Genomic DNA, 26,792 nt, shown 5'->3' on the forward strand with positions numbered 1-26,792 from the left:
TATAACTCTGGTGCAGGATGTTGATAGTGAGGTAGGCTGTGTATGTGGAAACTGTACTTTATACCAATTTTGCTGTGATCCTAAAACTCCTTTTAAAAAATTCCTATTTTTAAAGTAAAATAATATTAAAAAATAATTCCTATAAATAATGTGGATTAAATAGGAAATCAAAACTGAAATTAGAGACCATTTTTAAAATAACAATGAGAACACTATCTACAAAATTTGTGGCATATAGCCAGAATCATAGCAAAAGTTCATAAGTGGTCTTCTTGCATACATGAGTGCTAAGTTGCTTCAGTCTTGAAGGAGGGTTGCCTTGACCTCCTCCCGAGTGGTCTTCTTGGTAAATAAGAAAGAGTTTTAGAAAAAAAACTAAACCAATGTCAGTAGTATTCAACAATTGATGTTGAAGAAACAGGAAGTGGATGTAGGTTACTCATGAAAAAGCTTGACAGTAAAAAGAGGCTGAAAATAAGAGAGAGAACAGAATCAAAGTATGGAGTGCTTAAAAATTGGGGGCAATACTTATCTTCTAAAAGGAAGTGATGAAACTCATAGGAAAAGAGCCAGAATGTATTAGAAAGAATTTGAGATAAAGAAGCCACCTGCCAATACAGGCAATGCAAGAGACTTGGGTTTGATCCCTGGGTCAGGAAGATCCCCTGGAGGAGGAAATGGCAACCCACTCCAGTATTCTTGCCTGGAGAATCCCATGGACAGAGGAGCCTGGCGGGCTACAGTCCATGGAGTTGCAAAGAGTCGGACACAACTGAAGCAGTTAGCACATGAACTCCTTCAGAGTCAGGATGATATTGAACCAGAACATAAGTCAATATGGTTCTAGAGAAGAGGAAATATCTTTTCAAAACAGAGAATGAGACAGAAATCACAGTACACACAGAAATATAATTTTGATGGATATCCCTCTTTTGCTAAGTAAATCAGGTCATCTTAGAAACCTGGAGCCAGGGCATTTTAGGAGAAAAATGGGTTGTCATCATTCAGTCACTCAGTCATGTTCAACTCTTTGTGACCCCATGGACTGCAGCACGCCAGACTTCCCTGTCCATTACCATCTTCTGGAGTTTGCTCAAACTCATGTCCATTGAGTCAGTGATGCCATCCAACCATCTCATCTGTGAGCCCCTTCTCCTCCCAACTTCAATCTTTCCCAGCATCAGGGTCTTTTCCAATGAGTCAGTTCTTCCCATCAGGTGGCCAAAGTATTGGAGCTTCAGCTTCAGCATCAGTCCTTCCAATGAATATTCAGGGTTGATTACCTTTGGGATTGACTGGTTTGATCTCCTTGCTGTCCAAAGGACTCTAAAGAGTCTTCTCCAGCACCACAGTTTGAAGGCATCAGTTCTTCAGTGCTCAGCCTTTTTTATGGTCCAGCCCTCACATCCATACATGACTACTGGAAAAACCATAGCTTTGACTAGACGGACCTTTGTAGGCAAAGTAATGTATCTGTTTTTTAATTTACTGTCTAGGTTTGTCATTGCTTTTCTTCCAAGGAGCAAGCATTTTTTAATTTCATGGTTGCAGTCACCATCTGCAGTGATCTTGGAGTCCAAGAAAATAAAGTCTGTCATTGTTTCCGTTGTTTCCCCATCTATTTGCTATGAAGTGATCGGACCAGATGCCGTGATCTTAGTTTTTTGAATGTTGAGTTTTAAGCCAACTTTTTCACACTCCTCTTTCACCTTTCTCAAGACGCTCTTTAATTCCTTCTCACTTTCTTCCATTAGAGTGGTTTCATCTGCATATCTGAGGTTATTGATATTTCTCCCACAATCCTGATTCCAGCTTGTGCTTCATCCAGCCTGGCATTTCACATGATGAACTCTGCATATAAGTTAAATAAACAGGGTGACAATATACAGTCCTTCCCAGTTTTGAACCAGTCCACTGTTCCATGTTTGGTTCTAATTGTTGCTTCTTGACCTGCATACAGATTTCTCAGGAGGCAGGTGAGGTGGTCTGGTATTCCCATCTCAGAATTTTCCACAGTTTATTGTGATCCACATAGTCAAAGGCTTTAGCATAGTCAGTGAAGCAGAAGTAGATGTTTTCCTGACAATCTCTTGCTTTTTCTATGATCCAATGGATGTTGGCAATTTGATCTTTGGTTCCTCTGCCTTTTCTAAATCCAGCTTTTACATCTTGAAGTTCTCAGTTCACCTGTTATTGAAGCCTAGCTTGAAGGATTTTGAGCATTACTTTGCTAGCATGTGTTGCTAAGTCACTTCAGTCATGTCCGACTCTGTGTGACCCCATAGACGGCAGCCCACCAGACTCCCCCGTCCCTGGGATTCTCCAGGCAAGAACACTGGAGTGGGTTGCCATTTCCTTCTCCAACGCATGAAAGTGAAAAGTGAAAGTGAAGTCGCTCAGTTGTGTCGGACTCTTCGAGACCCCATGGACTGCAGCCTACCAGTCTCCTGTGTCTGTGGGATTTTCCAGGCAAGAGTACTGGAGTGGGGTGCCATTGCCTTCTCCGTTGCTAGCATGTGAAATGAGTGCAATTGTGCAGTAGTTTGAACATTCTTTGGCATTGGCTTCTGTGGGATAGGAATGAAAACTAACCTTTTGCAGTCCTGTGGCCACTGCTGAGTTTTCCAAATTTGTTGGCATAGTGAGTACAGCACTTTCACAGCACCATCTTTTAGGATTTGAAGTAGCTCAGCTGGAATTCTTGGAGAAGGAAATGGCAACCCACTCCAGTGTTCTTGCCTGGAGAATCCCAGGGACAGGGGAGCTTGGTGGGCTGCCGTCTCTGGGGTCACACAGAGTCGGACACGACTGAAGTGACGCAGCAGCAGCAGCTGGAATTCTATCACCTCTGCTAGCTTTGTTTGTAGTGATGCTTCCTAAGGCCCACTTGACTTCACATTCCAGGATGTCTGGCTCTAGGTGAGTGATCACACCATCATGGTTATCCGGGTATTAAGATCAAAATGGGTAATAAGGGTAATTTATTTTGGAGCCAGTGAATAAGCTTATAATATGCTGAACCAGAATTTTCTTGTGTTACTCAGTATTTCCCTAGCATAGTCCCCCACTGCAGCTGTTTTTTTTTTTTTTTTTTAATTTTATTTTATTTTTAAACTTTACAATATTGTATTGGTTTTGCCAAATATCAAAATGAATCCGCCACAGGTACACCAAAAACATTTTGGGGGTATAGCTGATTAACAGTTTTGTGATAGTTTCAGATGGCAGCAAAGTGACTTCCAGCCATACACCCACTGCAGCTATTTTTAATCTTTGCCACATCATTCTTTGTCTTTTTCTTAAAGTCAGATGTTTGCTCTCCTCACTCTAAAGCTAACTTTTATGCAAGTAATTTGGAACTTCCCTTGGTCTCTTTTAGGAATCTATTGACATATTTATATCCTTTTCTTACATTTTCTTCAACTTTTCCATCTCCCTATGCTATAAATCTTTCATATCCAAGAAGCTTTCTGTGCTTTAAAACAAAGAAAAATCCAAGCATTTGATTAAATCCTAAAAACCTTTTCTGGTTGTTTTCCCTGCCCAGGTTATTTATTATATGGGTGCTCTCCTGGTCTGTATATATTGCCTTTACTTTTTGTTCACACATTTCATCCCTAAGCCAACCCATTTACTCCTGAAGGCTACGAAGGACCTTCTGGTCATATTTATTGACCTGTCCTCATCTTTTTGCTTCTTGATGTCTCTTCTCTCATGGTTTCTGTGATGCTGCACTTAACAGTTCCAGTCACTTGGGAACTCAAGTTTATAAAAGGTTGAAAGCAGTTGTGCAAGATTGGAACAGATGAAAAGTGTCAACAGAGAATGAACTGCAGGAAACATTTTCAAAGTTCAGAGCCCTTTCTAAAGTGAACTTGAAGTAAAACTTTACAGTTGGGGATTCTGAGATCAGAGAGGGAAATTGCAGAGCTCTCCTCATCTACAGCTGTGGTGGCCCAAGGACTGGTGAGGAGCAGTGGTTTTAGGAGCCTGGGATGGGTGCTCCAAAAGGCAAGACTGACTTGTGAGAGTCCGAGCATGAAGCCAAAGGAGATCAGAAAGAGTTTGTTTATTCACTCACTCATTCATTCATTTATTCATCAACTACTGATGGAACTAGAAACGGAGGAGGATCTTAGAATGCTTTATATTATAAAAGTCATATCTCTCCAGTGTCAATTAACACTGTCTAGAGTTTTTAACACATTTTAAAAACAAAACTGTTTTTCTTACACTCAATAGTTGATTATTTGTGACGTGGTTAATTGAGTTTTATGTTTGACCTTATTTCTTATCTCCCATAACTTTCATTCTGGATTTACTCTTCGTGCTGAAAGTTGTTCCCTTAACGATTCAGTCCTTTTTTAGCTTTTTCTTTTGTACTGGGGTAGAGCCAGTTGTGATAGTTTCAGGTGAACTGCGAAGGGACTCAACCCTACATACACATATTCATGAAAATGATTGTTTTCATGGCTAGAAAGCTTGTTTAGTCTTTATTTGAAAATGTATTTTTTTCCTCATTCTTGAATAATTGTGTAGATGGGCATAAAATTTGAGGCTGATACTTATTTTCCCTAAGCACCCTGAAGCTACAGTTGCATTATCTTCTGGAATTTATCATAGCTGTTTAAAAGTCTGCTGTCAGTCTAAATGTTAGTATTTTTTAGATAGTCTTTTCTCCCTGATACCTTTGAAATTCTTAGCTTAATTCTTAGAGACAAAGCTCAGGCCTGAGGGCAGGGAGGAATGGGGAGCTATTGCTTAATGGGTACAGGATTTCTGTTTGGAATGATGAAAAGTTCTGAAAATAACATGGTTATGGTGACTGTACAACACTGTGAGCATACTAAATGCCACTGAATTACATTAGATGCTTAGCATTTGTTTGTGAAGGAGGGTTGCAGATGACAAAGGAATTTAGCTGTAGTCCACAGCTATGATGTAGAATCATCATAGCAAAGGCAGGAGATGTTCTGAGGTTTTTATTACTTCCCCTGAGGCAGAAATCTGGAGACTATGTTGAAATATCATTACAACCAAATTTTTTTAAGGCTATAATAGGATAAATTTCTCTCCATAATGTATTCATTAACATTTAGACTGTACCTGAGCCTTTATTCTCTAAGGGTCCTGGGCTAAGATTCTTCCCGTGAGAAGGAAAATTTGTCACGTGATGATGTTAAGGGTGTCAGGCCCTAGAGATCTCTTATGACAAAGATATTAAAACAGTTCAAATGAGAGGGCAGACATAGGAATTGAAGAAGGGAAGAAGACTCAAGCTTTACCTGTTTGTAAAAAGGAGTACGTCAAGGCTGTATATTGTCACCCTGCTTATTTAACTTATATGCAGAGTACATCATGAGAAACACTGGGCTGGAAGAAGCACAAGCTGGAATCAAGATTGCCGGGAGAAATATCAATAACCTCAGATATGCAGATGACACCACCCTTATGGCAGAAAGTGAAGAAAAACTAAAAAGTCTCTTGACAAAAGTGAAAGAGGAGAGTGAAAAAGTTGGCTTAAAGCTCAACATTCAGAAAACTAAGATCATGGCATCTGATTCCATCACTTCATGGCAGATAGATGGGGAAACAGTGTCAGACTTTATTTTTCTGGGCTCCAAAATCACTGCAAATGGTGATTGCAGCCATGAAATTAAAAAATGCTTCCTCCTTTTAAGAAAAGTTATGACCAACCTAGACAGCATATTAAAAAGCAGAGACATTACTTTGTCAACAAAGGTCCGTCTAGTCAAGGCTATGGTGTTTCCAGTGGTCATGTATGGATGTGAGAGTTGGACTATAAAGAAAGCTGAGCATCGAAGAATTGATGCTTTTGAACTGTGGTGTTGGAGAAGACTTTTGAGAGTCCCTTGGACTGCAGGGAGATCTAACCAGTCCATCCTAAAGGAGATCGGTCCTGGATGTTCATTGGAAGGACTGACGTTGAAGCTGAAACTCCAGTACTTTGGCCACCTCATGCAAAGAGCTGACTCATTTGAAAAGATCCTGATGCTGGGAAAGATTGAAGGCAGGAGGAGAAGGGGATGACAGAGGATGAGATGGTTGGATGGCATCACCGATTCAATGGACATGGGTTTGGGTGAACTCCGGGAGCTGGTGATGGACAGGGAGGCCTGGTGTACTGCAGTTCATGGGGTTGCAAAGAGTCGGACACAACTGAGTGACGGAACTGAACTGAACTGAATTTTGCTTAACATTGTATCAACTGGCTTTGTTAGGAATAACTTCCAAAGATTTGGTAGCTTACAGTGCATGGTGTCGGATTCATGATCTCCGAAGAAGAAAATTGAGCTTCCGGATCAGGGATCAGACTTGACCACTTAGAGCTCTTGTGTGGGCAGAAGTTTTATTATAGGAAAAAGGACAGAGAAAGCTGCTGACATAGACGTCAGAAGAGGATGGAGAGTGCTCACTAGGCTTAGCAAGGCAGGTATATACTTTTTCAGTTGGTTATTAACAATAAATCAAAAAAATGTTTCAAGTTTGTAAAGGTCTTACTAGACCCACTCCCACAATTTACATTTTAAAATGATGGATTATTACTAACAATGGCAAGATCTTGCCAGTCCCACTCCCACAATAAACATTTTAAAATAACAGGATTATCTTAATGTGCTTCCCTTGTGGCTCAGCTGGTAAAGAATCTGCCTGCAATGCGGTAGTGAGTGAAGTCGCTCAGTCGCGTCTGACTCTTTGCGACCCTATCGACTGTAGCCTACCAGGCTCCTCCCTCCATGGGATTCTCCAGGCAAGACTACTGGAGTGGGTTGCCATTTCCTTCTCCAGGAGATCTTCCTGACCCAGGGATTGAACCTGGGTCTCCCACATTCCTGGATGATGCTTTAACCTCTGAGCCACCAGGGAAGCAATGCAGTAGACCTGGGTTCAATCCCTGGGTTGGGAAGATCCCCTGGAGAAGAGAAAGGCTACCCACTCCAGTATTCTGGCCTGGAGAATTCCATGGACTGTATAGTCCATGGGGTTGCAAAGAGTAGGACACAACTGAGTGACTTTCACTTTCACTTTCTTAAGAAGGAGAAACATGTCCTCCAACAGGATACATTGTTGTTAGATAATCCTTTGTACAGAGTTTAAGATGAGTTGTTTTGTTGTTATCATCAGCTCTGGGCTTAAAGAAAAAAAAAAGGCTGTAATGGTATAAGTTTTATGTGACTAAGACTAAGGAATGTAGGAAAAAAAGTTTGTTCTTTTGTCCTCTTTGATAACCCCAGACCCCTATCTCCTCCTCGGGGACCCCAGACTTCTTATCAACCTACCTAAGGATTGACTCTCTCAGATTCATCATAAAAAATATGAATAGATACTGATGGAAAGTGGACAGTGTAAAATGTATGTCCGTGTTTGGGCTGACATTGTGGAATCTGAGTCAGACTGTATTACTGAAATCCTAGTTTATAGACTGGAATTTTCCCTGAGTACTACATAGAAAGGATCTTAGAAATCTTTCAGTTTGAAGCGTTCTAATTCCACAAGGTGAATGAATTACCCATGAAGAGAGAGATTAAATAACTGGGATAATTGATGGCGGAAAAGAAACCCTTTCTGTTTAGGGTTGAATTTCCTCTGCACTTTGCCTGTGGTTGAGGTCACTAAGATTGCACTCCCAGGTGTGCTAGTGGTAAAGAACCTGCCTGCCAGTGCAGGTAGACATAGGAGACGTCAGTCAGGAAGATCTCCTGGAGGAGGGCATGGCAACCCATTCCAGTGTTCTTGCCTGGAGAATCCCACGGACACAGGAGCTTGGGAGGCTGCAGTCCATAGGGTTGCACAGAGTCGGACATGACTGAATTGACTTAAGAATGCACTTAAGAATACATTCTAGCCTGTCCTTCATAGCTCTCCAACTTCTAAAGATATGGCCTTATAGGACCAAACAACGATATTCTTCTGACTCATACTTCCCAGTTAATTGTATTACATACCCTATATTGTGTTTCAACTATAAAGATATAGCCTAAAGATTCTTTTTATATTGTATATTTTAGATAGCAAAGAGGAATATTTATGAGCTTTACCCTTAAAAAGCTTGTCTCTTAAGGGAGGGGTAGACATTTATCAAAAAACTATCATGCAGTTAGAATGTGAGAAGAACCAGGGAAGATAGCACATCTGAACCTTCTGTTTTATCCTTAAATACAGAGAATGGATAAGCTTAATCTTTAAATACCTGTAATGGGTCGGTTTTACCCCATATAACAGATGTATCACCTGTATATTACATACAAATTCACAACATATTTTTCCTTATGTTAGTGTGTTAAGGAATGTAGATGCAAGAGGTGTTCCTGAAATTCCATGGCTTATTAATGCACAGAAGCTTTTTGAATGGGCCAATGAGGTCAGAATTGACCCAAATAACCCAGAATGTTCTGATTTAATGGAATTTATTATGGTAAGTTGTGGCAAAATATCTGTACTGTAAATATATTTATTAAGGTCTATACTCTTATGCTCCTCCACAGTTTGCAGTGTATTTTTCTAGGCACTAGGAGTCATTAAAAGTAAAAAAGGACAGTTTTCAGCCAGTTTACAGTACTATGAGGCAGTTAGAAATTCAACAACTGGGAAAATGATTGGTACTCCGCTACTATTTAGCAGCCCTTGCTTGGTGCATCCAGCAGAATAATCTCCAGGTTGACATCAGTTGTACATCTACTGAGTACCAGCCGTATTATTAATTACTGAGGACTTTAAAGATGACTCAAAGACATCCTCCTTCCCTCAAAGACTCTATTCACTTCTACTCCTGCTCATAGCCAACTGAACTGCTCTTTGTGCTCCAAAAATGCTTTCTTCATACTTTTATCCATGCCATTCCCTCTGCTTAGAAGAGCACCTATATCAGCTATCTTACCCATCCTGCAGGTTTGGTAAATACTTCCTTGGCAACCTTGTTACCGAGTCCAAGCTCCCTCTGCTCCCCCACAGGATAGGCCAGTGAATCTGGGAGATAAGTTGAGGCAGGAATATGGCTTTGTTTGGAAAGCCAGCTGACCGAGAAGATGGCAGACTAACATCTCAAAATAGCCATCTTGTCATCATCTAGATGCCAGTTTCTTTTATGGATCAGAGATGGGGGGTGGACATAAGGAAACAAAGTAAAAAGGCCATTTAATCTTGCAAGTATCTCCTGGAATGGCAAGCCTCAGGCAGGGGGATGTGTTAATTTCTTTCCTCCTGCCAGCCAGGTGGACAGGGTTATGAACAAAGGCAATTTAGCTTAAGTCGGGCAGAGGGGCAGAGTTCTTTGAGGCAGGCCATTATGTGTGATTATAATAACAATATCAACGGAAAGCAAGTCAAAGAAACAGTTTCAACATGGAGTCAAAATTGACTTCTCCCTCCAACAACTTCAGTTAGATATGGGCTTTCCTTTTCTTGCCCTCCTGTTCTTTCTTTTCTTTTTTTTTAATAACTCTTACGGATCTATTTATAAGACAGAGTTTGAGCAAGCTCCCGGAGATGGTGAAATACAGGGAAGCCTGGCATGCTGCAGTCCATGGGATCGAAAAGAGTCAAACACAACTGAACAATAGCAAATGGACCTATCATTCTGCCTTTACTGCAGTCATTCGCCCATGTGCTTTATCTTTCCCTGTGGAACTATAGCTAGTAAATCTTTGTCTCTCTTATGGCACCAGCACCTTGCCTCTCATGTACTGTGTACTCAGGTTTGCATTTACTGAATAAAGCAGTGCATGCTGCTGCTGCTAAGTCGCTTCAGTCATGTCCAACTCTGTGCGACCCCGAGACGGCAGCCCACCAGGCTCCCCCGTCCCTGGGTTCTCCAGGCAAGAACACTGGAGTGGGTTGCCATTTCCTTCTCCAGTGCATGAAAGTGAAAAGTGAAAGTGAAGTCGCTCAGTCGTGTCCAACTCTTCGCGACCCCATGGACTGCAGCCTACCAGGCTCCTCCGTCCATGGGATTTGCCAGGCAAGAGTACTGGAGTGGGGTGCCATATTGCAATTAAGTTTCCTCAGATCATAGCTTCCCAACTGACATGCTGAATTGATTACTTGTACATAGAACTATTGAACTTCTCTCAGCTCATAGAGCAACCGGATATAAAAAGCATCATCTTTGAACCCATTGTACAGTAACATGTTTTCATTTTCTATATAAATCATGACTGGGAAAAGGTTGAGAACCTATGCAGGCTAGATTCTGCATTTTTTTTCAGATTTTCTATTACAGATTCAGTTGTTCCATTTCCTATTTATATTGCAATTCTCATATCTCACAGTTTCAACTGTTATGAGGTCTTGAATTTTAAAAAAAATTATTTTAAGTAAAGACTTTACATTATTTGTGTTTTACAGTACATAAAACATAAAGGACAGGATATCCCAAAGTATTTTCGTCTTGAACAGTTGCAAGATGAATTTAACTTTGTTTCTGAAGAAGAAATGAAAAAGAGTAAACGTTTCCAGCTATTGCAACTTAGAAATGCTGGTCAATTAGATGTTTTCCTTCTGCAGCAAATGCCCCTTTATGATAGAGAGATTCCAGATTTAGTCTTCCAGGTACTTGGTTTCTATTTGAATATTGCTTTTTCTGTGATAAGTTAATGTTTTGCTGCTTTAAATCTGTCTTAATTTTTATTTTTATTTTTTTAAAGCTGTCTTAATTTTTAAAAAACTGACTATCTGTAGACAAAAATTTTCCCCTTTAAATTTTTTTTACTTGAAGTATATTTGATGTGCAATATTTATAAAAGTTTTACAGGTGTATAGTATAGTGATTTACAACTTTTAAAGGTTATGTTCCATTTATAGTTATTCTCCAAGAGAGAATACTGGAGTGGGTTGAAAAGGAAATGGTAACCCACTGCACAGTACAGCACACCAGTATTCTTGCCTGGATAATACCATGGACAAAGGAGCCTGGGAGGCTACAGTCCATGGGGTCGCAAAGAGATGGATACAACTCAGTGACTATCACTCACTCATAGTTATTATAAAATACTGACTATATTCCCTGGGTTGTACAACATATCCTTGTAGTTTATTTTATACATAATAGTTTGTGCCTCTTAATTTTTTATCCCTCTATTACCCCCCAATAAAATTTCAACAAATCAAAAAGCAATATATTATATATAAATATATAACTGTACATCATAATCTAGTAGGGTTTATTTCTAGGTAACAGAGCTAACAGAATTAAGGAAGGAAAAGATATGCTCCTCTTAATAAATGCCCAAAAGGCACTTAATAATTTCAGTGCTCATTCATGGTGAAAGCTTTTAGCACCCTAGAATTAGAAGAGAACTTCTTTAAACTGATTAAAAATATTCAGGATTTTGGATTTTTCTGCTGATGCAAACTGCTTTGAAAAAAAGTGTTTCAGGTCAATTGTAGAATTGCCGGAATGGGAAGAGAGATAAGAAAGGACACCTACACACCCACTGGATAATTAGAGGGAGTTTCAGAGTTAATTAGCCAGGAATGCAGAAATATACGGAAGTCGGGCAGAACACAGGGCAGGACAGTGCAGCGAATTTTGTGTTGGTTTTTACTAGACTCTGGTACTACGGTGGGGGTCTGGGAATATTAAACTTCTTGTGACTTTTCCACATAAGAGTAAGGTTTTGCAAGAGCTAAGAACAAAACAAAAAACAAACCAAACCAAAAAACCTGTACAAAATAGGCAAGGTTTACCTTACCACCCCAGAAAAATTAATATGTTCATGGTAAATGCACTTCCATTTAAGGCAATGTTTACAAATGTTGGACTCCTCTAGTTCTTGAACCCAATTCAAGGTCAATAAGGCTATATCATCCTTCAAGAGAAGAAATAGAGCCAGTGCCTAGGTGTCCCTGAGCAAATTCTCTGTCTCCAGCTTTCCAGCATTCTGGAAAACCAGTTCCTTATAAACTATCCCTTGATTTGATTCAGTGCCTTATTATCTGTGTGGCTCTGAAACTGTTTGGTATAATGATCACTATTAGAAATCAGTTTCCTCATAGACTCCTACACAAACATTGTATTTAGTAGCCAAACATCAGTTTTCCCATTAATCTCAACAACTTGAAAATGCCTGCTATCATCTCTACCAGTAAGAGCCAATGCATTAAGCCAGAAAGAAGAAAGGAAAGAAGAAAATTAGAATTGGAATAGAAGACACAAACTATCCATGTTTGCAGAAAATTCATTTGTCTATGTGGAAAACGTAAGAGAATCTACAGCTAACTGTGCATGCTGACTGTGCTAAGTAGCTTCAATCGTGTTCGACTCTTTGCACCCTTATGGACTATAGTCCTCCAGGCTCCTCTGTCCATGGGATTCTGCAGACAAGAATACTGGAGTGCGTTGCCATGCCGTCCTCCAGGAAATCTTCCCAGCCCAGGGACTGAACCCGTGTCTCATGTCTCCTGCATTGGCAGGCAGGTTCTTTACCAGTAGTGCCACCTGCACACGTAATAAATTTGCTGAAGATGATACCCACTTTTAAGAATAAATAGCTACTTTTTTTATTTTAAAAGGAAAATTGTACCTCTATAATAGAGAAATCTAGTTGTTACCACCTTGACTTAGTGATCCAGCTTAATCTTATTAAGTGTGGTAGGCAGAATAATGGCTCCCTAAAGATGTCTACTCCCTGATGCCCAGAACCTATGAAAATGTAATGTACCTTGCTTAAAATAGGGAGATTGTGGTCGATTATCCGGGTGGACCTAATTTAATTGTATGAGCCTTTACAAGCAGAGAAAACTTTCCAACTAAGAGCAAAAGAAAGATCGCTTTTGCAATAGCAGGAGAAATCAGAGGAATTCCAATCATGAGAGGGACTCAGCATGTAGTTGGCTGGCTCTGAGATTTAGTGGTCCACCTGTGAAGACTGGAGAGCTATCTCTAGACGCTAAGAGTGGGCCTGAACTCACAGCCAGTGAGGAAATGAGACCTCAGTTCTGTAACCGTGAGATATTAGATTCTGCCAACCATCTAGATAAGCCTAGAAACAGATTCTTCTCAGAGTCTGCTAGTGAGAACCTAGCTGGCCTAAACCTTGGTATTAGCCTTGTGAAACCTGGAATAAATAGCTAACACCACTGTAAGTAATTCCATTTGTATCATGAGACAATCTAGGCTTCTAACCTACAAAACTCGGAGATAATAAATTTGTGTTGTCTGGAGCCACTAAATCTGTGATAATTTGTTCCAGCAGCAATAGGAAACTAAAACATTGATAAAGGACAGGCAGATATTATTGCCTCCTAATGTGATACAACATGAAATACACAGCACTACATGTTTGAAATACCCTTGTCAAAAATGTATTACCCGAATCAAATTAAGACTTGGTTTTTTTTAATGAGAAACATAAGGAATAGAGAAACAAGTTAAATAGCACCACAAGGAACCAGTCAGACAAATATGAAATGTGGGACTACTGGCTAGGAAGTGCAGCTGTTTTTCTGTTACATTTTGATCCCTTTAAAAAGCCATCATTTTTAGACTTAAATAGACATTTCTCCAAAGAAGACATACAAGTGGCCAACAAGTACATGAAAAGACAGATGCTCAATATTGTTATATGTTCAGTTCAGTTCAGTCGCGCAGTCGTGTCCGACTCTTTGTGACCCCATGAATCGCAGCGCACCAGACCTCCCTGTCCATCACCAACTCCCAGAGTTCACTCAGACCCACGTCCATCGAATCAGTGATGCCATCCAGCCATCTCATCCTCTGTCCCCTTCTCCTCCTGCCCCCAATCCCTCCCAGCATCAGAGTCTTTTCCAATGAGTCAACTCTTCGCGTGAGGTGGCCAAAGTACTGGAGTTTCAGCTTTAGCATCATTCCTTCCAATGAACACCCAGGACTGATCTGCTTTAGGATGGACTGGTTGGATCTCCTTGCAGTCCAAGGGACTCTCAAGAGTCTTCTCCAACACCACAGTTCAAAAGCATCAATTCTTCGGTGCTCAGCTTTCTTCACAGTCCAACTCTCACATCCATACATGACCACTGGAAAAACCATAGCCTTGACTAGACGGACCTTTGTTGGCAAAGTAATATCTCTGCTTTTGAATATGCTATCTAGGTTGGTCAATAACTTTCCTTCCCAGGAGTAAGCGTCTTTTAATTTCATGGCTGTTATATGTTAGAGAAATGCAAATCAAAACTACTATGAAGTATCACCTCACTCCAATCAGAGTAGCCATCATTAACAAGTCTACAAATAGAAAATGCTGGAGAGGATATGGAGAAAAGGGAACCTTCCTGCACTGTTGGTGGGAATGTAAATTGGTGTAGTCGCTATGAAGAACAGTATGGAAGTTCCTTAAAAAAACTAAAAATAGTGTTACCATATGATCCAGCAGTCGCACTGCTCGGCATATATCCAGAGAAAACTCTTAATTCAAAAAGATACATTCGTCCCAATGTTCATAGCAGCAGTATTTATAATAGCAAGGCATGGAAGGAACCTAAGTATGCATCTAATGGATAAAGAAGATGTGGTAGTGTATATATACACTTGGCCATAAAAAATAATGAAATAATTCCATTTGCAGCAACATAGGTGGATCAAGAGATTATCATACTACATGATAATCGTGTAGTAAGTCAGAAGGAAAAAGACAAATGATACCATCTTCAATTTAGGAAATGCATTTCAAAGTCTTAAAAGTGCATTTATGTGCTCATACATGTACATCCCTTGATTTGCTAGGAATTTCCAGGCTGTAATCAGTAGCGGTTTTCTAGAATTGTGTAAAGCTATCATTTGGCCATCTTATGTAAAACATGTTCTCAGTAAAATAAAATGAAAAAAAATATATGATACCACTTACATGTGGAATCTGAAGAAAAGATAGAAATGAACTTATTTTAAAAACAGAAATAAGACTCATGGACATAGAAAACAAATTTACCAATACCAAAGGGGAAAGGGAATGGAGGAGGAATAAATTAGGCATTTGAGATTAGCAGATACAAGCTATGCTATGCTAAGTCACTTCAGTCGTGTCCGACTCTGTGTGACCCCATAGACGGCAGCCCACCAGGCTCCCCCATCCCTGGGATTCTCCAGGCAAGAACACTGGAGTGGGCTGCCATTTCCTTCTCCAATGCATGAAAGTGAAAAGAGAAAGTGAAGTCGCTCAGTCATGTCCGACTCTTAGCGACCCCACGGACTGCAGCCTACCAGGCTCCTCCATCCATGGGATTTTCCAGGCAAGAGTACTGGAGTGGGGTGCCATTGCCTTCTCCGAGATACAAGCTACTATATAGAAAATCAATAAACAACAGGTTCCTACTGTATAACACAGGGAACTTTATCCATATCTTGTAATAACTTATAATGGGAAAAAATTTGAAAAAATATGAACAGTGATTGGTGGGAAAATGGCAGCAGTTGGTAAATTTTGGATATTAGAATATTAAGTATATTGATAATTGAATTATAGATATATTGGGAAATTGTTAATTTTGTTGTCTGTGATTATGGCACTGTGAATGTGTCCATAGTATTTGGAGATTCATACTGAAGTATTTTAAGAGTGAAGTGTCATCATGCTATAATTTACACTGAGATATTTTAGCCAAAAAAAGAAAAGAAATAGATTAAACAAATGTGGCAAAATGTTAATTACTTAACCTAGAGACTAAGTACATAGATTTTAACCGCCTTTCTCATTTTCTGTATGTTTGAAAAACTTAAGGAAATATTAGAGACAAAAAATAAATAACATTCTATACACCAATAAAAACCCACTAAAAATGTAATTTAGCAAAGATACACCTTACAGTAGCAATAAAAACTCTTAAATACACAGGAATACATTTAACAAAACATGTATAAAACTTAATGGAGAGAATTGTAGGACATTTTGAATGATGTAAAATTAGATTCAGACTTCACAAAAGAAATAAATACCATGTGTAATGAAGATTACCCATGAAATCCGAAACTCCATTTTTTAAATTAATTTTTAAAATACTTTACAGTATTGTGTTTCTACTGTACAGCAAAGTGAATCGGCTATACGTATACATATATCCCCTCTTTGTGGGATTTCCTCCCCATTCAGGTGACAACAGAGCATCAAGTAGAGTTCCCTGTGCTATACAGCAGAGTCTCATTAGTTATCTATTTTATACACAGCATCCATAGCATATATATGTCAATCCCAGTCTCCCAATTCCTCCCCTCACCCCACTTCCCTCCTTGGTATCCATACATTTGCTCTCTACATCTGTGTCTCTACTTCTGCTTTGAAATGCAAAACTTTAAATGGATATCTTAATCTTGGACAGGAAAGTATTTCTTAAACAAAGCACAAAAAGCATAAATTATAAAGAAGTAGAATAATTAACTTGATAATATTAAAATTTAAACCCCACAAATTAGGAAAAGATATTTGTAAGTTCAGTTCAGTTCAGTTGCTCAGTCGTGTCCGACTCTTTTCGACCCCATGAATCGCAGCATGCCAGGCCTCCCTGTCCATCACCAACTCCTGGAGTTCACTCAGACTCACGTCCATCGAGTCAGTGATGCCATCCAGCCATCTCATCCTCTGTCGTCTCCTTCTCCTCCTGCCCCCAATCCCTCCCAGCATCAGAGTCTTTTCCAATGAGTCAACTCGTCACATGAGGTGGCCAAAGTACTGGAGTTTCAGCTTTAGCATCATTCCTTCCAAAGAAATCCCAGGGCTGATCTCCTTCAGAATGGACTGGTTGGATCTCCTGCAGCCCAAGGGACTCTCGAGTCTTCTCCAACACCACAGTTCAAATAGTTAATAAAAATTAACATCCAGAGTATTTAAGTAAATCTTACAATTTAATACTTTTTAAAGAAAATACAGTGATATGAAATAATAATATAATATTTTGTTTGTTTAGTCACTCAGTCATGTCTGACTCTTTTGTGATGCCATGGACTATAGCCTGCCTAGCTCCTCTGTCCATGGGATTTCCCAGACAAGAATACTGGAGTAGGTTGCCGTTTCTTTCTCCATGGTATCTTCCTGACCCAGGGATGGAACCTGCATCTCCTACATTGGCAGGTGAATTCTCTACCACTGAGCCACCTGGGAAACAGTATAATGGGAAATAATATAGTGTTGTTCGTTCACTCAGTCATGTTCGACTCTTTGCAACCCCATGGACTGCAGCACGCCAGGCCTCCCTGTCCTTTACTATCTCCCGGACTCTGCTCAAACTCATATCCATTGAGTCGGTGATGCCATCCAACCATCTCATCCTCTGTTGTCCCTTTCTCCTCCTACCTTCAATTGTTCCCAGCGTCAGGATCTTTTCTAATGAGTCAGCTCTTCGCATCAGGTGGCCAAAGTATTGGAGCTTTAGTTTCAGCATCAGTCCTTCCAATGAATATTCAGGATTGATTTCCTTTAGGATTGACTGGTTTGATCTCCTTGCTGTGCAAGGGACTCTCAAGAGTCTTCTCCAACACCACAATTCAAAAGCATCAGTTTTTCAATGCTCAACCTTTTTTATGGTCCAACTCTCACATCCATATATATAATATAATATATCCTTAGGTAAAAGTGGTTACTTGCCAACAGAATTAATTTCAAGGTTTCTTATGGATAATTAGAAAATAAATTACTTTCAGATAATTTGTCTACTGTAAAGATAATTCATAATTTTTGTGGTGTCTTTAATGTTCTCTATAATATAAAATAATTTTTATGTGCTTTAGGAACATATCCCATACATGCAGATGTAATAGATGTGGATTTATTTTAAATTATATAAATGAGGCATCCTGACAAATAATCATACCAACTGCTATATGTAAAATTAAAGTTATTGATTATGGTCAACATATTTTGATTACTTACTACATGCTACACACATTGTAAATATTGTTTTAGCTAAATCTCACAGCAATCCTGTGACATGTTAATAGTAATTATATTATTACAAAAGAGGAAACTGAGATCTGCAGTAGTTAATCAACTTTTCCCCAAACCACACAGTTAGTAAATGTCAGGGCCAACTTGAATCCAGGACTATGACCTCCAAAGCCCACCAACTTGAACATTATATATACTCTAATGTTAATAGTTCCCATTTCTTTTGTTTCTAATGATACCAGGTAAATAGGCACATGAAGAATAGTTCTCAGTTGTCTTTACATCTTCTTACCATTTTCTCAATTGCAGTTTTTTTTCCTCAATCATTACTTAGTTTTAAAAGATGAATGAAACTCTTCCTAGAAGAAAACAAAATATAACAGTTCTTCGCTAATTCTCAGAGGGAAGAATCTTAAAGAAACATTCTCTCCGCCCAATTCCAGAGTGTTGCCAATATCTCCTACACATAAACTGAAATGAGTAGTTAATATTTCATTGCAGCATATCATAGCTAAACTTTGTTACATTCAAGAAGTGAAACTAGGATATTACCCTGGTGGTCCAGTGGTTTAAGATTCTGCACTTCGCGGGCAGGGGGCACGGCTTCAATCCTTGGTTGGGGAACTAAGATCCTGCATGTTGCATGGCATGGCCAAAAAAAAAGTGAAACTAATTTAATTTCTCTACTTACAGGAATATGAAAGTCAGATAGAAAAGGATATGTCCATTTCAGATGTGAATTCTATTACTGCACAAAGGAATAATTCTGCCAATTTTCTGAAAAAGGTAACAACAACAAAATAACATTGTCAGTGTGTTTGAATTTACTTTTGTGAAAACTAGTCTGCTGGATGCATAGCATAGTACTCTACTCTTCCCAGAGAGTCAGACGGGCAGACCTGGTTGCTCCTCACCTCCTTCTGATCACTAAGGGGTTTTCTGTTCCATTCAGACTTCTTTTTCAGAGTTAGTTACTGACCATCTGTAAATGTACACAGTTGACGTGTATTATTGATGCAACAGTTACTTCAGTTGACAGCAAACTCATTATTAGAGAATATTCCAACTTTTTCTGTTTACACCCATCTCTTCTTGACCCTGAAAATTCACCTTGAGAAATACAGCAGCATTTTGTTGGATTCCCTAGTTTTATTAACAACTCATAATGCCACACACCACAGCAGTTCAGTGGACAATAGATGGAGGACCTGCTAGGAGACAGAAAATAGTAGAGAAAGACATGCTTCAGATATTTACAGAACACCCTGCCAAAGCCTAAACCAGGTTTGAGGTGGAACCCCTCAATCAAATTCACTCCTGATTTCTTTGCACTGACCCCTCATCCTTCCACACTAAGCTTCCAGAGCACAGGGACTATATCTATAGATCCATGATGCCCAGCACTGTCCTCTTCACTCAGGAAATGTTGAGACACGTTTGAGCAGTTAATGAGGTTAGGAATAAAACCACAAGGCTGAGGAGATTTCTAAGATTTCTGCAAGAGTAGAATTGATAGCCCTTGCTATAGAGGACCAGGGAAGCCTTTCAAGATAACTTGAAAGCAGAGAGCCATGGAAAGATCTAAGAGATACACACCAAATACCTCGTAAAGACATGAGAGAAGTGACCTTGTGTGACTAGATGAGGCCTAGGCAGGTATGTGCAGACCTGTTCTGACCTCCCCATTTGTCTTTGGGCGAGTAATCTATGCACTGAGTCCTGCTTTATTGTTTTATAAAAACAGACAATAAAAATGCCTGCCTTGCTTTTCTTCTGAAGTAAAATGATAAAACTGCAAGTGCTGTGCTAGTTTGTACCCTGTTCGCTGAGAGCATGCTGGAAATGCAGACCTCTGTAGCTATCCTAGTCTGTGTCAGTACTTCCTGTTTATCATTGGCAGGTGTTTTCTCCCACTCACCCTTACCCCTCCTACACCTTCTTTATTAACTCCATGTGTGTGTGCCAAGTCACTTCAGTTGTGTCCGACTCTTTGTGACCCTGTGGGGTGTAGCTCACCAGGCTCCTCTGTCCATGGGACTCTAGGGAAGAATACTCTAGTGGGTTGCCATGCCCTCCTCCAGGGGATCTTCCTGACCCAGGGATTGAACCCGCATCTCTTATGTCTCCTGCATTGGCTGGCGGGTTCTTTACCATTAGCACCACCTGGAAAGCCCTACCAGCTCCGTATTTCTTTTAAAAAGAGTTGAGGTGATTTAATAATGAGATTTATGTCTTAGGAAATAAAGAGGTATTCCTATAAGAAAGGGAACACATACCCTACTCATCCCTTCTCTTCTTTTTGATGGATAAGGAAGCCCAGGAGGGAGCAGAGGATCAGGAAGGTGGTAAGAGCACAAGTGTCTGAGGATTCTGGAACTTCATGCAGGATCCTGCAAAGGAGTGTCAAGAACATTTTGTGATTGTGTTTCAGTTCCTTGTGAAGACTTTTTTGTTATCCGGAGATAGTTTCACACACAAGTTGAAGGATACTGACTCTAATTATAGGTGCTGGAATTGTGGTTTGACATTGGAGGCCTCATAGGGCCATGGGTGTTTAAATCTGATTGTGAGTTATGTGGGTTAAACTCCCTACTATGTTACTGGGGTCAGTGGTACCTGAGGCCAGGGTTGGAGCAGTAAAGTCCCAGCAGTCTCGTGGATTGCTAGATAAAGTTTTGCTGAAATATTTGTGTCTAAGAGGCCTGTAGCTCTCCTCAATTTGTCCCTTCCATTAATTTACTCAATAAATACTTAATGAGCATCTGCTGTTAATCAAGCATTATACTAGAGATTGAAATTACAGCAGTAAACAAAAGAGACTAAAATCCTTGACCTCCTAGTCATTCTAGTGGGAGAAGTCAGATAATGAACAAAATATTAGTGTATTAGATTGTGATATGTGCTCTAACAAGTAAAGTTGGAAAAGAGCACAGGTGTGTGTGTGTGTGGGGATGTGGGGTACAATTTTAAATAAGATAATCAAGGAAAGCCCCTGAGTAGGTAACACCAACGAAAGACCTGAAAGCTGAGGGAGCTGGAGTTGAAGCTCCAAAAAGTTAGAGTTTTCATGGGCGAAGAACATCGCAGGCTGATGGAACCACATGTGAAAACTGAGAAAGGAATATGCGTAGCCTGTGGCAGGAACAGCAAGGAGCTCAGTCTGTGTGTCGCCAGTGGAGCAAAGGAGAGAGAGAGAATGAGAGAAGGGGTGGGAGAAGGGAAAGAAAGAGAAGGAAGGGAGGGCTCCAGCACAATAATGGGGTCAGAGGGGAGAGGGATGTGGTTCACCTTCAAAGCAAGCAGTTTGTTGCCCATACAGGCTTCCCTGCTGGCTCAGACGGGAAAGAACCTGCCTGCAATGGAGGAGACCTGTGTTCAATCCCTGGGTTGGGAAGATCCCCTGGAGAAGGGAATGGCAAACTTCTCCAGTATTCTTGCCTGGGAAATTCCATAGACAGAGGAGCCTGGTGAGCTACAGCCCATGGGGTCACAAAGAGAGTAACACACACACACACACACACACACACACAGAGCAGAGTAATTCTTAGGAATTCTGTTTTTCCCATTCTACCACCTCATTTTCCTATATAATTTAAGCAGATCACTAGTCTCTAGGTTGAGCTTCCGAGGTGGTGCTAGTGGTAAAGAACCCTTCTGCCAATGCAGGAAAGGTAAGAGATGCAGGTTCGATCCCTGCGTTGGGAAGATCACCTGGAGGAGAGCATGGCAACCCATTCCAGTATTCCTGCCTAGAAATCCCGTGGACACAGGAGCCTGGTGGGCTACAGTCCATAGGGTCGTAAAGAGTCAGACACAAGTGAAGCGACTTAGGACACATGCACGTATACACAATTATCTCCAGGATGATTTGTGGCAGGACAGAAAGCGGAAATTTGCCTCGAGACACGCTTCTTCCTGGTTTCATTTCTAAAAGTCTACACCTGACGTGAAGGATGGGATTAGAGTAGAAAGGGAGGAATGTCCTTAGACTATATAGAATTTCAGAGTCCTTAGAGGAACCAATTTCTGTGGGTTCTACAAGCAGCATAGGCTTAGGGGAATGGCTCTGTTGAAGCACTGAATATCTAACCAAGCAGACAGAATGAGAACTTAAGGTCAGAATAGGATGAACTCCAAGGACATACAGAAATGTGATGACATTTCTTTGTGGATCAAGATTTGTGTGAATACAAGTGACTGCTGTAAAAACACATTCACAGGTAATCATCTTCTTTGGTGAAGACTGATTCTGTCTATGTGAATACTCTGAGTTAGGTTGAAAAAGAGATGAGAGGGTCATAATGAGAGTGTTAGAAATGATTTTGATAATGGTAGAAAACCGAACCATACTTTCAGTTACCTAATTCCCCTTCCCATTCCTTACTTACAAAAAGTAAGAGTAACAAAAGAGTGACACCAGTAGCATTGTGTATACTTAATCTTAAAATATGAACTCTTTATTTCTTAAAAATATTTTTTGTAGATGAGAAGGTTGGTAATGAGAAGAATTGTCAAAGTTAGCAAATTTAACTTATCAGATATTGTGGCTGATTATGAAGAAATTGTATCTGCAAGGTATATATTAAAATTATTATTATTTAAGTCTGAAATATAAAGCTATAAGCTAGTTCCTTCAGAGTCCTCAAATAAGTTCTCTTTTTATATTAATGTCAAAATCCAGTTACAAAGCATAAAATGAAATATAGTGATTTAAATATTTTTAATAATTTAAAAATTCCATTTTGGACATATCTGTATGATTTATATTTTCAATTGTATAGTATTTTAGTTTTTAACCCTCTCCTTGTGGCAAGAAAAAAAAGAAAGCAAAACACCTTTGTCCCAAACTAGTTTTGCTCTCAGATCTCCCTGTCCTGGGACTGATTCTGGAAAAATCATTGGTGGTAGCACCATGCTCTAAGCCTATAATCTCCCCCTTTCAAAACTGAATCCTCAGCAAGGACTGACATAAGCACTCTGTGATCCACAAGCAGCTGAGGGGGAGCCTTTTGCTGAAGGAACTCAATTCTCATACTGTCCTATCTGTGAGACTTAAGGGTAGGAACAGGAATTAGGGATGCTACATATTTGGGAAACCACTCTGGGGCCACTTGCAGATTCTTAGTATTAACAGGAAGGTTTTAATTGGTTTAGGATGCTGAGATATATTTTGGGGGAGGGGTTTCTATTCAAAAATATACCTTGAAGTAATTCTTCTATGAGTAAGTGTTTTTAAATGAAAACGTATTTTAAAAACTTTTTATTGGGGTATAGTTGATTTACAATGTTGTGCTAATTTCTGCTGTACAGCAAAGTGAATCTGTTGTACATATACGTATATCCACTCTTTTTTAGATTCTTTCCCCATATAGGCCATTACAGAGTGTTTAGTAGAGTTCCCTGTACTATCCATAGGTCCTTATTAGTTATCTATTTCATATTTAATAGTCATATATAGCGGTGTGTGTGGTGATGGACCGGGAAGCCTGGCACGCTGCAGGCCGTGGGGACTGCAAAGAGTCAGGCACGACTGAATGACTGAACCGAACTGACCGTGATGTGAGTGTGTCAATGATGAAAACTTATTTTTTAACTTTTCATTTTACATTGGAGTACAGGTGATTAACAATGTTGTGTTAGTTTCAGGCATACAACAAAGTGATTCAGTTAGACACATACATGTATCTATTGTTTTTCAAATTCTCTTCCTAATTAGGTTGTTACAGAATATTGAGCAGGGTTCCCTTTGCTGTACAGTAGGTCCTTATTGCTTATCCATTTAAAATATAACAGTGTGTACATGTCTATCCCAAACTCCCTAACTGTCCCTCAACCCTTCCCGGCTGGTAACCATAAGTTTGTTCTCTAAGTCTATGAGTCTGTTTCTGTTTTGTAAATAAGTTCATTTGAATCTTTTTTTGGATTCCACATATAAATGATATTACACAACATTTCTTTCTCTGACTTACTTTCCTCAATATGACAGTCTCTAAGTCAATCCATGTTGCTACAAATGGCCTTATTTCATTCTTTTCAATAGCTGAGTAATATTCCATTATATATATATTAAGAAACATATATATATATATATATATATATATATGCCACATCTTCTTAATCCATTCTACTGTATATGGACATTTAGGCTGCTTCCATGTCTTGGCTATTGTAAACACACTGCAATGAGTAGTGGGGTGCATGTTCCCTTTCAGACCATGTATTTCTCTGGATACATGCCCAGGAGTGAGGTTACAGGATGATATGGTAGCTCTGTTTTTAGTTTCTTAAGGAACCTCCAGACTGTTCTCCATAGTGGCTTCACAAATTTACATTCCCACTGACAGTGTAGGAGGGTTCTCTTTTCCCACCCTCTCCAGTGTTTATAGTTTGTGGGTTTTTTGATGATAGCCATTTTGTCTGGTGTGAGGTGATATCTTCTTGCAGTTTTGATTTGCATTTCTCTAATAATTAGCAGTGTTGAACATCTTTTCATGTGCTTCTTGGTCATCTATATGTCTTCTTTGGTGAAAATGTCTGTTTAAGTCTTCTGCCCCTTTTTTGATAGAGTTGTTTGTTTTGATGATGTTAAGCATCATGAGCTGTTTATAAATTTTGGAGACTAATCCCTTGGTCACATCATTTGCAAATATTTTTCCCAATCTGTGAACTGTCTTTTCATTTAGTTTATTGTTTCCTCTGCTGTGTAAAAACTTTTGAGTTTAATTAGGTCTCATTTGTTTATTTTTGTTTTCCATTTCCATTACTCTGAGAGAGGGATTGAAAAAGATGACAGTGTTCTGCCTATGTTTTCCTCTAAGAGTTTTATAGTGTACAGTCATACATTTAGGTCTTTAATCCATTTTGAATTTATTTTTGTGTATGATGTCAAAGAATGTTCTAATACCATTTTTTGCTTGTAGCTGTTCAGTTTTCCCAGCACCCTTTACTGAAGAGACTGTCTTTCCTTCATTGTATATAGTCTTGCCTCCTTAGATTAATTGACCATAAGTACATGCATTTATTTCTGGGCTTTCTGTCCTGTTTCATTGATCTGCATTTCTATTTTTGTGCCAATACTATGCTTTTTTTTTTTTGTGCCATGCTGTTTTGATGACTGTAACTTTGTAGGGTAGTCTGAAGTTTTTATTTTCAGTCTTTAGAGGAAAACAAGTGTGACCATAAAGTTATAATTCCATATAACTTTGTGTTTCCATGTAGGTTCCATAAAGGTTTGTGTTGCCAGAAGTTGCAGCACTTATAACTAACTCCTACTCAGAACTATGTAGAAAATGATCAAGAGAATGATTCCTAAAAAATGAATAATCTTTTGAAATAACATCATGTTTCATGGGATTACCTCTCCATGCCCTATCTCTTCTTGGACCATATACCCAAAGAACATGGAGCAATCAGATGCTCTCTTAAAACTCAGAATCCCTTCCACACTCCAAAAAAGATTATTTTCTTGGATCTAAGACAACTGTCTCCCCTACACAGTAAAGAGAACATGGTTCAGAATAATGACTTTATTTATAATAAATTTTAAAAATCGTTATCTTTCAAATCTTATTATTTTATATCAATCTGATTGACCACTTTTTAGCCAGTTGACATATGCAGTTTGTAAGCTTCTTGAACAACGAAGAAAGTTAAAGCCTCAGAGGAAAGAAAGGAAAAAAGTGGCAGTACAGACTATCTGTGATAGAGATATTAAGATTCTTATCAGAATACTGAGAGCTTATAATATTCCTACAAGGAAAACAACAGTTAATAGGTAAGGCAATTGCACCAATTATTGGAGTTACAAAAAATGTCTTAAATGTAAATTTCTAAACTGTCTTTTTAATAAAAACTTTGTACTTTATTGATGCTCTACATACAAAAGCTGAATGAGAGTTGAAATCTTCATTTGAATAGTCAAACTTAACTGTCATTTCTATGTAGTAAAAGTTTGCAGAACTTTGAGATGCCTGAAGTATCTTTAACATGTATATTTTGGGGTGCTTTATTAAATAAATGCCTTCTGTCCATATTCCCTATTTTGAAAACTTAAGCAGCTATTGCCAATTATACTGTCCACTCACAGTGTTGGAAGTAGAATAGTAGAATACAGGAGAGAATAGGCTCCATTTTGGACTTGTCATTTTATGTGACTTCTATAAAAATCAGATCTTACCATCTCTTTTGCAGGCACACAGAATGATGTGTTTTATTGATGTTTCTTGGGCAGAGGATATGTGGGGTCAGAATGGTCAAATGAAGTCATCCTGAATATTTAGTATATCCTCAATATCAAGTGTCATATATTTAATCTCATATATAATCTATATATTGTGACTGTTTCATACCCAGGTACCTAAGGGATACTGAGTGTCCCTCTCTATCTACATTTAACACAGGTGTGCTCTACTTTCGTATTTTATGTTTATCCCGTGAATTTTACCTATGAGAAACATTTTGCTTACTAGCTACTAATCTACAGTTAAAACCTCTTAAAGGTTTTGCCTGTGTTTTGTAAATATGATTTTATTTATGATACACTTGATATTCTCAAAACAAATGCACATTTCAAGGCTGTTTTGTGAAATAAGGACATTTTAAAATTACTACCATTTTTTACAATAATCGGGCTTATTGGGCTTCCCTTGTGGCTCAGCTAGTAAAGAATCCACCTACAATGGGGGAGACCTGGGTTCAGTTCCTGGGTTGAGAAGATTCCCTGGAGAAGGGAAAGGCTACCCACTCTAGTATTCTGGCCTGGAGAATTCCATGACTGTATAGTCCATGGGGTTACAAAGAGTCGGACATGACTGAGTGACTTTCACTTTCTGCAATAATTAATCTGTAAAAGAAAGAATACTATAACACCAAAAATAGAAATAATATAACTCAAAGTATTACCTACCCTATTTTTCCCTTTTTGCT

At 39.1% G+C, this 26,792-nt stretch overlaps 1 protein-coding gene across 17 annotated transcripts in view; it reads left to right on the forward strand.

Annotated features, from left to right (window-relative positions):
- CC2D2B (coiled-coil and C2 domain containing 2B) overlaps positions 1 to 26,792 on the forward strand; it is a 107,189-nt gene that overhangs the window by 44,466 nt on the left and 35,931 nt on the right. For 15 of the 17 annotated variants that reach the window (XM_059881986.1, XM_059881992.1, XM_059881987.1 and 12 more), the window contains 5 exons: positions 8,299 to 8,437; positions 10,366 to 10,569; positions 18,561 to 18,653; positions 22,351 to 22,442; positions 25,471 to 25,641. In XM_059881986.1, the coding sequence (XP_059737969.1) occupies positions 8,299 to 8,437; positions 10,366 to 10,569; positions 18,561 to 18,653; positions 22,351 to 22,442; positions 25,471 to 25,641 (699 nt within the window). The remainder of the gene's footprint in view (positions 1 to 8,298; positions 8,438 to 10,365; positions 10,570 to 18,560; positions 18,654 to 22,350; positions 22,443 to 25,470; positions 25,642 to 26,792) is intronic. The other 2 variants (XM_059881995.1, XM_059882002.1) reach the window with 2 other exon arrangements.

Source organism: Bos taurus, chromosome 26 (genome assembly GCF_002263795.3).
Source record: "Bos taurus isolate L1 Dominette 01449 registration number 42190680 breed Hereford chromosome 26, ARS-UCD2.0, whole genome shotgun sequence".
NCBI classification, from domain to species: Eukaryota; Metazoa; Chordata; class Mammalia; order Artiodactyla; family Bovidae; genus Bos; species Bos taurus.